The sequence below is a fragment of the Antennarius striatus genome, chromosome 7 (assembly GCF_040054535.1).
Source record: "Antennarius striatus isolate MH-2024 chromosome 7, ASM4005453v1, whole genome shotgun sequence".
Taxonomy (NCBI): domain Eukaryota; kingdom Metazoa; phylum Chordata; class Actinopteri; order Lophiiformes; family Antennariidae; genus Antennarius; species Antennarius striatus.
The window spans coordinates 3557582-3571052 of NC_090782.1; the positions used below are offsets into that span (position 1 = coordinate 3557582).

A 13471-nucleotide genomic window follows, 5' to 3' on the forward strand; every position below is an offset into this window, starting at 1 on the left:
ATGAACAATCACTGACTTTAATTTTTAAAATACAGTGAGTCAACATCTCCTACTTTCATCTCAGGTGGAAGAGATGGAAATGAATCTAGGATCTTCAAACTGAGAAATGTGATGAAGGGACTCCATGAACACCTGATGCAACCAATCATTTGTCACAGGCGGACCCTAACCCCATCCAGGTGTCAGATGTAGGAGATAAAGGCTGAAAGCAAGTGCTCACTCTTGATTTTAATTACTGTGTTTCTTTATGCCCCTGACTCCCACCACCACCACCACACACACGCACGCAAACACGCATGCAAACACACACACACACACACACACACACACACACACACACACACACACACACACACACACACACACACACACACACACACACACACACACACACACACACACACACACACACACACACACATAACACTGTACAGGTTTACCAGCTTTAGGCATATGATAATATCAAAGCCGTTGAGCTACAGTCCCTGTAAACAGTGTCTAATCTGGTGTGACAGTTTACTGGTGCTGGACCTACTGGACAGTCAGTGTATCTGCAGGAGAGTCAAACACCTTGTGACAACATCTGTGTAACGTGTTAATGCGCTTCATAGTAGTTTGTGTTCTTTTACATGGCAGAGGAGTGACTTGGTACTGTAATTTAGTGCCTGAATGTGCTGAAAGTGCGTAACTTGTATGTCCTTCTGCGATTGTGTGTCCATGTGTTTTTGTACGTGGGGGGAACAGAGAAATATCAGTTATTATGCTCCATGGAATCTAACATGAACCCAAGAAAAAGGATGCGATCACTGTTGATTACTTTATACTGTATGTTTATGTTGTTAATATCTTCTTCTTCTCCTTTCTGCTTTTCCCCTCAGGGGTTGCCACAGCGAATCAGTTGCCTCCATCTAACTGTGTCTTACGCATCGTCTTCTCTCACACCAACTACCTTCATGTCCTCTTTCACTACTATATTGTTGATAATATATCCTGGTTATAATGGCTAGCTCTGTGGACTCCATTGATTACTAATAACGAACATTACCCACTAGATAAAAAAAGTCTACTAATTTCATTTGGCAATCAAAGTGGTTTTCCATGGGCTATAACTTGGTTTCCTTGGTAACAGCTGGGGGTTTTACTCATATATAATCCCCCTTAACATCCCTGTTCCTGTGAAATGACAATTCTGGTCACTCCCGGAGTATTACAGGATGGGACTCGTCAGGAGATAGTTCTAGTAACCACCTCAAAGAGCAGAACTGATATGACCCAAACACCCAACGTGATCCTAACACCCATTAAGCAATTTTAGAACAGAGAAAACCCCACATTGAAGTCCTAATAAAACTGTTTGAGGAATGTTTTAGTTATCTTGTCACTATATATATGCATGTACCTACTAATCTGTGTGTAGAGTGGATTCTTCATTTCCTTTCCGGGGTTAATACAGTTAATGAAATTAAAAAATAAAGTAAATAAAAAATAAAATTGATGTTCTTCCACAGGACAAGAGGAACCTTGACTGGGATTGGTTTAACACAGGAGACAAGGAGGTGCTGTAAACCTCCATTATTGTGTGATCAGCAGCTTGGAATGGTAGCTTCAAAAATGGTTAAAAAAAACACACAAATTTTTGCCTGTTTTCCTGAAGTGATGTTGCTATAGCAACTGCCAGCTAGCTTGTGTAACTTCTGTGTTCCAACTGTTGTGGTCACTGGAGCTACTTGGTAGATGGGGCCAATTGTAATGTTCGGTCAAACCATGGTATACTTTATGTGAAGGCACATACAGTACTGCTATCATATAAAAACCATGGAACTCATGTACTTACATTTTTCTAGTCAGAATGCATTAAAAAATAACAGCTGGTCAACTGGAAACAATGGACAAACTCAAAAAATGGAAGCTTCTTTAGTTCCAGAAAAGAAATACATTAATCCCCCGCATATCCGCGCTTCAGGATGCCTGGCTTCACCATATTGCGGATTTTTAGTAGGTAGTCATGTGATACTGTACGTGCATTCTATTGGCTGACAGCATCCGGAAGTGCACTGCTTTCTGATACTCACGGAACACACACACTTCTGTGCATTAAAGAAACTCTTAAAAGTGCTTCAAACAATCTATATGAGTGTGGAGAAAGGTAATACAGAAATAAGGTGGTTTAACATCAGTATGGGGAGGGTTCATAAACGTTTAAATTACTGTAAATAATAAAATAGTTTGTCGCTGTATCGTGGAATTTTGTTTATTGCGGGTGGTCCTGGAACGCATTAACCGCGAGTAACAAGGGATCACTGTATGTTGGACCAGATAATTGTTCACCCAGCAGTAACAATGTGTGTGTGTGATGTTCGAGAGTTGGGTCATGCTGTGGGAGGGGCTATAGAATCCCATCCATGAAGCTGGTGTCCAGCTGCTGGATGAGCACCCGGATGAAGGACATCTCCTTGCGAGTGTTCTCAAATATCATCCTGGGGTCGTCGGACTGGCAGCGTAGACAGTTGGGAGCCATCACCATGGCCAGGTTGTTCACATCCATCTTGGTAATAGACACATTGGCAGGCTGAGCAAATACCTGCACACACAACATATAATGCTAACTTTGTTTTAATCTTTTAAAGTTGTTTGCAGTAATGTTAAAGGTTTCCATCTGACCCGCATATAGTACAATTAGTACTAACTGGCTTGTCTGGTCTATTTCAAACAACGTGCATCCCTAACATGCATTTTTAATAACCTACAAAACTATTTATACATGTCTCTTAGCAATCATATTTCTCAAGAACACTAGCGGCAGTAGCGCCAAACTCTATCTGGCTAATTATCCTATTGGGGTGTGAGGTGAAGGAAAAAAAGGAGGCAGTGTCCTTCCCCAGATGTAAACAGCTCATCCCCATGTGTTCTCATGCGGATCATAGAAGTCGATTAGATACTGATATTAGATATTAGATACTGGTTGTCTGGCATTGGCATTTAACCAACACAGGTACACGTGCCATGGTGTTTTGTATTCTGCTCTAGTGGTAGCTTGTTAGACCGGGTATTCAAACAGCTCATTTGTTTATGTTTTTAGGGGATTCTGAACATCTTGCTAGTACTGATACTCTGCGAACTTCTCTTCAATGACAAGATGCCAGTGCAGACATGTGGAGGGGTGGACGGATTAAAGACAGTGGTGAGGACAGCCATGATGGACGGATTAGAGACAGTCGTGAGAACAGCCATGATGGACGGATTAGAGACAGTGGTGAGAACAGCCATGATGGACGGATTAGAGACAATGCTGCTGGAAAGAAGACAGGAAGCGGAACTGGAGGTTGATGAAATGAAGATTTTGAGGTTCTCTAGGAGTGATCCGGTTGGATGGGATCAGAAATTAGTTCATCAGAGGAAAGACAAAATTTGAGAGACTATCATGGTTTGGACACGTCCAGAGGAGAGATGGTGAGTATCTTGGTAGAAGGTAATGAGGATGGAGCTTCCAGGAAAGAGGGCAAGAAGAAGACTAAAAAAAGGTGGATGGATGTAGTGAGGAAGACAAAAGTGCAGTTGGTGTTAAAGATGAGGATAGAGGCTGTCAAGGAAAATGATGACACACTGTGGTGACCTCTAATGGGACACGCCCAAAGGAAATAGTAAAGAGTAAGAGATTTGGACAAAACCCTACAATCTGAATTTTCTTTTTTCAAATCTTTTGTGAAGGTGATGTAAGGCACTTCTTCTTTTCCTTTCGGCTTTTCCCTTCAGGGGTCGCCACAGCGAATCGATTGCCTCCATCTAGCCCTGTCCTTTGCATCCTCTTCTCTCACACCAACTACTTTCATGTCCTTCCTCATTACATCCATAAACCTCCTCTTTGGTCTTCCTCTAGGCCTCCTGCCTGGCAGTTCAAAACTCAGCATCCTTTTACCAATATATTCACTATCTCTCCTCTGGACATGTCCAAACCATCTCAGTCTGGCCTCTCTGACTTTATCTCCAGAACCTCTAACATGTGCTGTCCCTCTGATGTACTCATTCCTGATCCTATCCTTCCTGGTCACTCCCAGAGAGAACCTCAGCATCTTCATCTCTGCTACCTCCAGCTCTTTCTCCTGTCTTTTCTTCAGTGACACTGTCTCTAGACCAAACAACATCGCTGGTCTCACCACAGTTTTGTACACCTTTCCTTTAATTTTAGCTGAAACTCTTCTATCACACATCACACCTGACACTTTCCTCCACCCGTTCCATCCTGCCTGGACACGCTTCTTCACCTCTTTTCCACACTCTCCATTGCTATGGACTGTTGACCCTAACTACTTAGAATCCTCCACCTTCTTGATCTCTTCTCCCTGTAGCCTCACTCTTCCACTTGGGTCCCTCTCATTCACACACATGTACTCTGTCTTACTGCGGCTAACCTTCATTCCTCTCCTTTCCAGGACAAACCTCCACCTCTCTAGCTTCTCCTCCACCTGTTCCCTGCTCTCACTACAGATCACAATGTCATCTGCAAACATCATAGTCCATGGACATTCCTGTCTAACGTCCTCTGTCAGCCTGTCCATCACCATAGCGAACAAGAAGGGCTCAGAGCTGATCCCTGATGCAGTCTCACCTCCACCTTGAACTCCTCTGTCACACCTACAGCACACCTCACCACTGTCTTACAGTCCTCATACATGTCCTGCACCGCTCTAACATACTTCTCTGCCACTCCAGACTTCCTCATACAATACCACAGTTCCTCTCTGGGCACCCTGTCAAAAGCTTTCTCCAGATCTATAAAAAACACAATGCAGCTCCCTCTGACCTTCTCTGTACTTCTCTATCAACATCCTCAAAGCAAATACTGCATCTGTAGTACTCTTTTTTGGCATGAAACCATACTGCTGCTCACAAATGTTCACTTCTGCCATTAGTCTAGCTTCCACTACTCTCTCCCATACCTTAATTGTATGGCTCATCAGCTTTATTCCTCTGTAGTTGCCACAACTCTGCACATCTCCCTTGTTCTTAAAAATGGGCACCAGCACACTTCTCCTCCATTCCTCAGGCATCTTCTCAGTATCTAAGATCCTGTTGAACAACCCAGTCAGAAACTCTACTGCCACCTCTCCTAGACACTTCCAAACCTCTACAGGTATATCATCAGGACCGACTGCCTTTCCACTCTTCATCCTCTTCAGTGCCCTCCTCACTTCATCCTGACTAATATTGCTACACCCTGGTCCACAACAGTCACCTCTTCTAGCCTTTGTTCTCTCTCATTTTCCACGTTCATCAACTCTTCAAAGTACTCTGTCCATCTTCCCATCACACTACTGGCACCTGTCAATAGACTTCCGTCCCTATCCTTAATCACCCTAACCTGCTGCATGTCCTTCCCATCTCTGTCTCTCTGTCTTGCCAACCGGTATAGATCAGTTTTTCCCTCCTTACTGTCCAACCTAGCATACAAGTCATCATAAGCCCCTTGTTTGGCCTTTGCTACCTCTACCTTCACCTTACGTTGCAGCTCCCTGTACTCCTGTCTACTCTCCTCCGTCCTCTCACTGTCCCACTTCCTCTTAGCTAACCTCTTTCTCTGTATACACTCCTCTACCTCCTCATTCCACCACCAAGTCTCCTTATCTACTTTCCTTCCAGATGACACACCAAGTACTCTCCTACCTGTCTCCCTGATCACATTAGCTGTAGTTGTCCAGTCATCTGGAAGCACCTCCTTGCCACCCAGAGCCTGTCTTAAGTCCTTCCTAAAAGTCATGCAACTTTTCCTTTTTTAGCTTCCACCATTTCGTCTTCTGCTCTGCCTTTGCCCTCTTCATCTTCGTCACCACCAGAGTCATCCTACACACCACCATCCTATGCTGTTTGGCTACACTCTCACCTACCACTACTTTGCAGTCACTGATCTCCTTCAGGTTACACCGTCTACAAAGATGTAGTCTACCTGTGTGCTCCTACCACCACTCTTATAGGTCACCCTATGTTCCTGCCTCTTCTGGAAGAAAGTATTCACTATAGCCATTTTCATCCTTTTTGCAAAGGCAACTACCATCTGTCCTTCTGCGTTCCTCTCCTGGATACCAAACCTGCCCATCACTTCCTCATCACCTGTTACCTGCACCAACATGTCCATTGAAGTCTGCATCAATGACAACTCTCTCATTTCTAGGCATGCTCTGCATCACTTCATCAAAGTCCAACAAGAATTTCTCCTCCTCCTCCAGCTCACATCCTACCTGAGGAGCATACCCACTAACAACATCATCCCACCTTCTATTTCTAGCTTCAGACTCGTCACTCTATCTGACACTCTTTTTACCTCCAGGACATTCCTAACAAATTCCTCCTTCAAGATAACTCCTACTCCATTTCTCTTCCCATCTACACCAGGATAGAACAACTTGAAACCTGCTCCTAAACTTCTAGCCTTGCTACCATTCCACCTGGTCTCCTGGATACACAGTATGTCTACCTTCCTCCTCTGCATCATGTCAACCAACTCTCTACCTTTTCCTGTCATAGTTCCAACATTCAAGGTGTCTACTCTTAGTCCTATACTGTTGGCGCTCCTCTTCTCTTTCTTCGTGCGAACGCACTTTCCTTCTCTCCTTCTTCGACCAACAGTAATCCAATTTCCGCCGGCGCCCTGTAGGTCAACAGCGCCGATGGCGGTCGTTATTAACCCGGGCTTCGACCGATCCGGTATGGAAGTCATACGTTTGATTCGCATCTTTGATTTGGCAAAAATTTTCTGCCGGATGCCCTTCCTGACGCAACCCTCTGTATTTATCCGGGCTTGGGATCAGCACAATAAGACACTGGCTTGTGTCCTCTTGCGGCTACATTGATGATGTAGGTGATGTAATTATGAAGGTGATGTAAGGCACATACACAATAAATACATTGTGAGTCTACATATTCTGGCACCATGTAAACCCCATGTCTATGAAATTTATCAAAAAGGTATCAATAATGACATTTGAAAATCACAATTTCACTGTATTCTAGGCTGCTGCTCGGAATATTCGACAATCCTAACTGATCTTTTTAAAATTAGTGTGTGGAGGTAGACATGCAGCAGAGGGCCATGCATGGGAATAGAACTAATGCTTGAACCGGTGCAATGTGGCCTCTAACTTCCTGTTTTGTGTTATGGTATACTTGAACTGAGTTTGAGTCACACTACCTAATTCTGAGTATGGTGTTTATAATATATTTGGCCTAATTTTAAAAGTAATTACTGTTATGGTTAAATGTATTTTTGCACTTGTCATATTTTGTAATAGCATCTGCTTGGTCTCATAATAATCAAACAATTATCAGTTATCAATACCAAACTCCAAGTGTCAACTGTCAGGCCCACAGGCAAATTTCTTTGTAATGTAGTTTTGATGAGTTGGTTACCTGTAGAAAACGGATGAGGTAGCAGAGCACCAGTTTGTTGATGTGTGGCAGACCCAGCACCACATTGACAGCTGCTTCAGGGTTGTCATAGTGATTGATACACTCATTATAAAACTCATGAGGAATCAGTGGCTCCTCCAGCTCCCTATACCAGAGCTTCAGCAAAGATGCTTGGGAAACACAGAGACAAAAAGCATGTTTGAAACCTGTGTGTGCACTAAATAAAGTCATTTTGACTGTAGCCTATCCCAGTGGACTTACAGGCACAAGGCAGGGACACTCTGGACACGGTGCCAGTGCATCACGGAGACACAAACGAAAGACAGCAACTTACACATACCCGCATAGCTATGGAAAAGTTGGAATTGACCAACCAAGAGAAGTGCATGTTTCTGGAGGCTTGAGGAAACTGGAGAACCCAGAAAGAACCCACACAGACAAAGGGAAAACATATAAACTCCGCACAAAATAAGAACCTGGAATCGTCTTCCTGTGAGACAACAGCGCTACCCATTGCGCCATTGTACTGCCCTCAGTTTTTTATTACTGTCAGTATTTAAAAGATTTTGGTCTTGTTTTCACCCAACTGTCAATTGAGTTCTCTCTGTTTCTTTAGTCTCTAAATCAATACCTAAGAAAACCATCACGATTAAAGGTCCTCTGACTGACATAGCTTTATAAATATCAGGTCAATATATTATACTGTATTATATCATACTATGTTATATGATATTATATTATTCATTTTCACTAACCGCTTCACCTGCTTGCGCGGGTCACGGGGAGCTGGAGCCATATTATATTATATTATATTATATTATATTATATTATATTATATTATATTATATTATATTATGATTAAAGAATCGTATTTTATTTTATTTTATATACTGAATAAAATCCCTGAGGGGAAATTAGTAGCACACTCTAGTAATCAACCACATGCATATACAGTATATATATTAGTGTGTACAGGCCCTGAACACACACACACACACACACACACACACACACACACACACACACACACACACACACACACACACACCACACACACACACACACACACACACACACACACACACACACACACACACACACACACACACACACACACACACACACACACACACAAAGGGGCCTGTAGGCATGCAGTGGGAGGTAGAGTAGGCAGGCAGCACCTGCTTGGTGCAACCTAATGAGCAACTTGTAAAAGGGGACGGCGCCTCGCTCAGTGGTGCCTCGGCAGTGCTCCGGGGTGAGCTGACACCTCCCACTGTCAGTGCACAGACAGTGCACTGTCAGTGCACAGTGGCTGGGCAGGAGCGGGAATCAAACCGCTGATTTCGTGATCATTGGATTGGTTCTACCACTAAGCCACAGTCAGCGAGAGAGTGAGGGAGTCATTGATCTTGTGACCCTGACACCAACTATCCAAGATAGTTGGTGTCAGGAACCAGGACAGAGTCACAGAAAACCAGCTGTAACAGTATGTTCATCCAGGATATTTACCTGGAATGTGTGGATCATCAAGTCCTGTGGGGATTTTCCATTGATCCACTTGCAGTTTGAGGGCATTGACTTCATCTATGTCCCCTGGCACCCTGGGGATGACACACAGGCTAGTTGCATTTGACCTCTGTTTGAGGCTGGCTCTTATGATCTCTATACAGTGGTACCTCTACTTATGAATGCCACTACATACAAAATTTTCTACTTACGAAACGCCTCAACAGGAAAATATTGCCTCTAGTTCCGAAAGAAATTTAGAGTTACGAAAGGTAAAAATACGGTATGGGCTGATACTCGCAGCTCCCAAAGGTTCCTGAATGCAACATTCTTATAGCTGCTCTGCCATTGGCTATTACCTAGCATACTGGCATCCCATTGGCTAAGAGAGACCTCTGTGTGTAGCAAGATAGGTGTCTATGCAGCGTCCTCGTCATTCGTAAATATATTAACTTTTAGAGTATTCACTATAGACCCCAAGAAAGTGACGGAGAAAAGAGGAAAAGAAAAGACGAAGAAAAGAGTTTTTTTGTCCATACAAACAAAGCAAAGGATAATAGAAAAGCATGAAAAAGGGATGAGTTTGGTTGATCGCGCCAAAGAATATGGCCGTAATGCATCTACAATCGCCACGTTATTAAAACAAAAGGAGTTTAAGAAATCACGTGGGTGGTTGGAGAAGTTCAAAGGGGAGAACTGGAATTTACTCTGTTGTTCGGCATGGTGAGGCCATCAGCGCATGAACCAAAGAGGGCAAAAACAATGAGGACAGCAGTTAAAAGGTAAACGACTATCATTTTTATTCTTTATTCTTTGTTTTTTACATTATGCACAACTCTCATTTATTGTGTAATAATCTAATTGTAACATGTATAAAAATGCATCAAAACATGTAACAAATTTACATGTTTTGATGCATTTTTATGCTTTATAAAATATTTATGTCTGAATTTTGGGGGGCTTGGAACGGATTAGGGCATTTGCATGGAAAACGCGTCTCTACTTAAGAAATTTTCTATTTACGAAATTTCTTCCAGAACCAATTAATTTCGTGACTGGAGGTACCACTGTGTTTCTTTCTTCTTTATGCCCTGGATTTTATATCCAGGGGCATGAAGAAATTACTGTGAATAAAGCTAATATCCTGTGAGCAGCTGGACAGTGAAGGAATATGGAGAGAACTGGCCTATAATCACTGATACCAACGGGCTACTAATGATTTTTACCCACACACGATGTGAGCTCAACAAAATCCAGATATCCTGGAATTGTTTTGCGTTACTGACTGGTGAATCAAATCCACTGAATCCTCTCCTCAGTCTTTGAAGGTTATTAACATCAAGACGCATAGCACACCTCCATTCAGCAGTGTGCAAGTATTGAGCAGAAAAGTGGCAGTGCATGTGAGCAAAGCAAAGCAAAGGAAAGTGTTAGCAGAAAATTGCTATTATAGCAGTAAATGTCCAGCAAGGACTACAGTCAACAAATGCGGCACCTTTGTTTCCCCAAATGCAGCTATTAGCAATATTCATAGTCTGGCACATTAATAAGGAGGCAGTAGCTTTAGCTATCTGGAACTCTGGAACGATTGGCCGGTCTCGGTCCAGGGAGGAGACACCCTTAACTTATGTAAGAGTAGACTCAAAACCTTCCCTTTGATGATGCTTTGATGAAGAACAACAGAGATTCCTTTAGATTAGTTGCTACAGGCCTGGACTGCTGAGGGTATTTTTCTCTGTCTGCTTTTAAATTTTATCTCTGGAGAGGCAAAACTCGCAATTTATGTGACCAGGAAGAGGAGAATTGAAAACAATACTGTTCAAGAAGCAGCTACTGCTTTTTGCTGCAACATCAGATGTCGCTTAAAACTAGAATTTGGTTTCTATAAAATGACAAAAGACCTGAACATCTGATGATACAAAAATGTCCTATGCACTTTAGTTGATGACCACCTCACTTTTGCAAACTTCCTGTTATAATGCACTAATTTTTATATTGTATTTCCTTTTGTTTATTGGTGTTTAGTGTTTTTGAGTGTTTAGTGTTTTTGAAGTTTCATCTAATGAAAAATTGTAAAATGTTCTAAATGTTCTGAATGTGATTGAAGTTTTTTTTTTACAAAAAATGTTCTTCTTCTGGAGCACTTTAGTGCTTTCATCTAATGTAAAATTGTAAAATGTTTGAATGTGATTAAAGTGTTTTTGCAAAATTCAAAAAATCTCTGTCTCTCCCGTTAAAGGAAGTTACAGTACATTGATTACTTTCTGTTATTTGTCTTTGCTTTTTTGTTAATACTACATTGACACTTCAAATGCTTGCAAGATATTGCTGCTGTCTATGTGGTTCTGCTCAACAGATGGAGAACAGATATAGAATACAGGTAATCCAAATGCCTGAAAATCCCGCCCCAACTGCAGCAGCTGCTGTAACTGCAAATTCTGTCTGGCCTATCTGCCACTCTCTCTGTCTCTCTTTTTCTTACCCTGTCTCTATCCCCATTATTATTTTCTTTCCCCACCCAACCAGTCAAGGTAGATGACTGCCCTTCAGTTCGGGTTCTCCCCAATGAGGAAGTTTTTCCCCTCATGCTTATGCTTGTTCTGGAGGGTTCTGTTGGGTTTATCTGTCAGTTAAAGCACTTTAAAATGTATGTTGATGTGATTAAGCACTATCCAAATAAAGTTTGATTGATTGATTGACTGAATAAAATGCTTGTCATTAATACCTGCAAGTGTAGTGTTAAGACCCTGGTTTACCATTACTGATCCATAAAGTTATAGTGGCCAACTGTACTGATATTGTGGGTCATTTACGGTCCAATAAGTGAAAGTCGGGTTCAAGCTTACGCTACACTCATACTTTTCCTAAACACACACAGCTTGCAGAGGCAATTTCTCTAAGACTGCAAGGGAAGCTAAGCAAAATGTCCCCAAATGTCCAAAATTAAATGGTTAATTATGCACTTGTGTTAAGATTTCATTGACTACAAATGACACGTTCATCGCCAATGTGAAATTGTTCAGAATCAGCTACTTATCATCAGGCAACTGTTATTACTTCACATGCATTTCCGTAGCGTCAGAAGCTGAGTGTCCATTCACTTCAATGGGACCGCATGGAACAGATACTCAAGTACTGCTTGAGTTTCTACCTCTTTAGACCCTTTCTTCACTCTCTATGCATCTTCTCTATGTAGTACATGAAGCAATGCAAGAAACCCATTTTCTACTGATAATGCTGCCAGAAAAATCTCCAACAGAGTTTAAGATCATGAACTGAAAGTTAATTTCACTACCATAACCCATCTGTTGTTACAGAGAATTTTGGAGAACATCCAAATAGATCAACAATGTTTAACCCATGTTAAATGCCAACTCACCCATGTTGCAGATTTTCAATGTGGGTGTATTTTAATCTTGGGGCTGTTCAAAGCGGTTGTACAAATTGGCTCCATCTATTTCAGTGAAGGTTGTCTGTATGCTCACTGCCCACGCCAGGTCTAGGCCTGACTGAAGGTCAGAGAAATCGACTTGGCAAATGTTTATCACGAATATTGTCATAGACTTCACTGTCCTCTTTGTGTACGCTATACTAGGCTAATGGCATTATGTGGAAAAGCTTTATGCAGATTTTCAACATGAGTGCATTTTACCGTCAGAACTTTGAATGGGAGAGATACTGTGACAAAATCCCATGGCCCATTATCTGTTTAGAATCAGTGTGTACAACAAGGATTACTGTATACAACAGTGTTTTCCATCTCATTCCAAGATCCAACAACTTTTCATGTAGAATCATATGGAGTTAAAAACAAGCATTACATTCCAATTATCTTACTCACCTGAAGATGCCTTCTGTCTGGTCTCCATTGAGACCTAGAACCTCCTCTGAGAGCCGAGTCTGTACCCAGGGGAGCTGGTTGTCTGGATATCGCTCCTTCTGGAGTGCCATCACTTCTTCCAGGGAGGAGCCAAACATAGAAGGGCTGAATATGGCATTCCTGGCATGCTTAATCTCTTCCAGACACGGTTTCTGCAAGCCCTGGATACAAATACACACATACGATGACGTTGAGGTTTGAGTGTCCCCCCCTGACAGAAATGAGTCCTGGGATAAGAAAGAATTGCTACTTTAAAAGGACATCAGAAAACATTCATTCATTTTCTCAACCCGCTTCATCTGCTTGCGAAGGTCCCGGGGGGCTGGAGGCTATCTCAGCTTGTCTTAGGGTGTGAGGCAGGGAAACTCGGAGCTACTACACAAACACGCACACACACACACTTATTCCTATGGTCAATTTGGGACTGGCAAATCAACTTGAAGCGCATGTTTTTGGATGTGGGAGGAAGCCGGAGAACCCGGAGAGAACCCACGCAGACACAGGGAGAACATGCAAACTCCGCACAGAGTGTGACTCAAACTTGGAACCGCCTTGCTGTGTGGCAACTGCGCTACCCACTGCACCAATGTGCCACCCCATCGGAAAACAGAAAAGTAAAAATAATTACAGCAAAAATGCATAAATTGGCAGAGTAAATGTAGAATGCAGTTATAAACCCTC

At 42.4% G+C, this 13471-nt stretch overlaps 1 protein-coding gene across 1 annotated transcript in view; it reads right to left on the bottom strand.

Moving 5' to 3' along the window:
* Positions 1-13: 13 nt before the first annotated feature.
* Positions 14-13471, bottom strand: part of arhgap39 (Rho GTPase activating protein 39) — a 60265-nt gene continuing 46807 nt past the window's right edge. Inside the window, exons 8-11 of the mRNA XM_068319086.1 lie at positions 12752-12951; positions 8914-9005; positions 7402-7571; positions 14-2581 (exon numbers count right to left, since the gene is read on the bottom strand). Of these exons, the coding sequence (XP_068175187.1) occupies positions 2387-2581; positions 7402-7571; positions 8914-9005; positions 12752-12951 (657 nt within the window). The 3' untranslated portion in view covers positions 14-2386. The remainder of the gene's footprint in view (positions 2582-7401; positions 7572-8913; positions 9006-12751; positions 12952-13471) is intronic.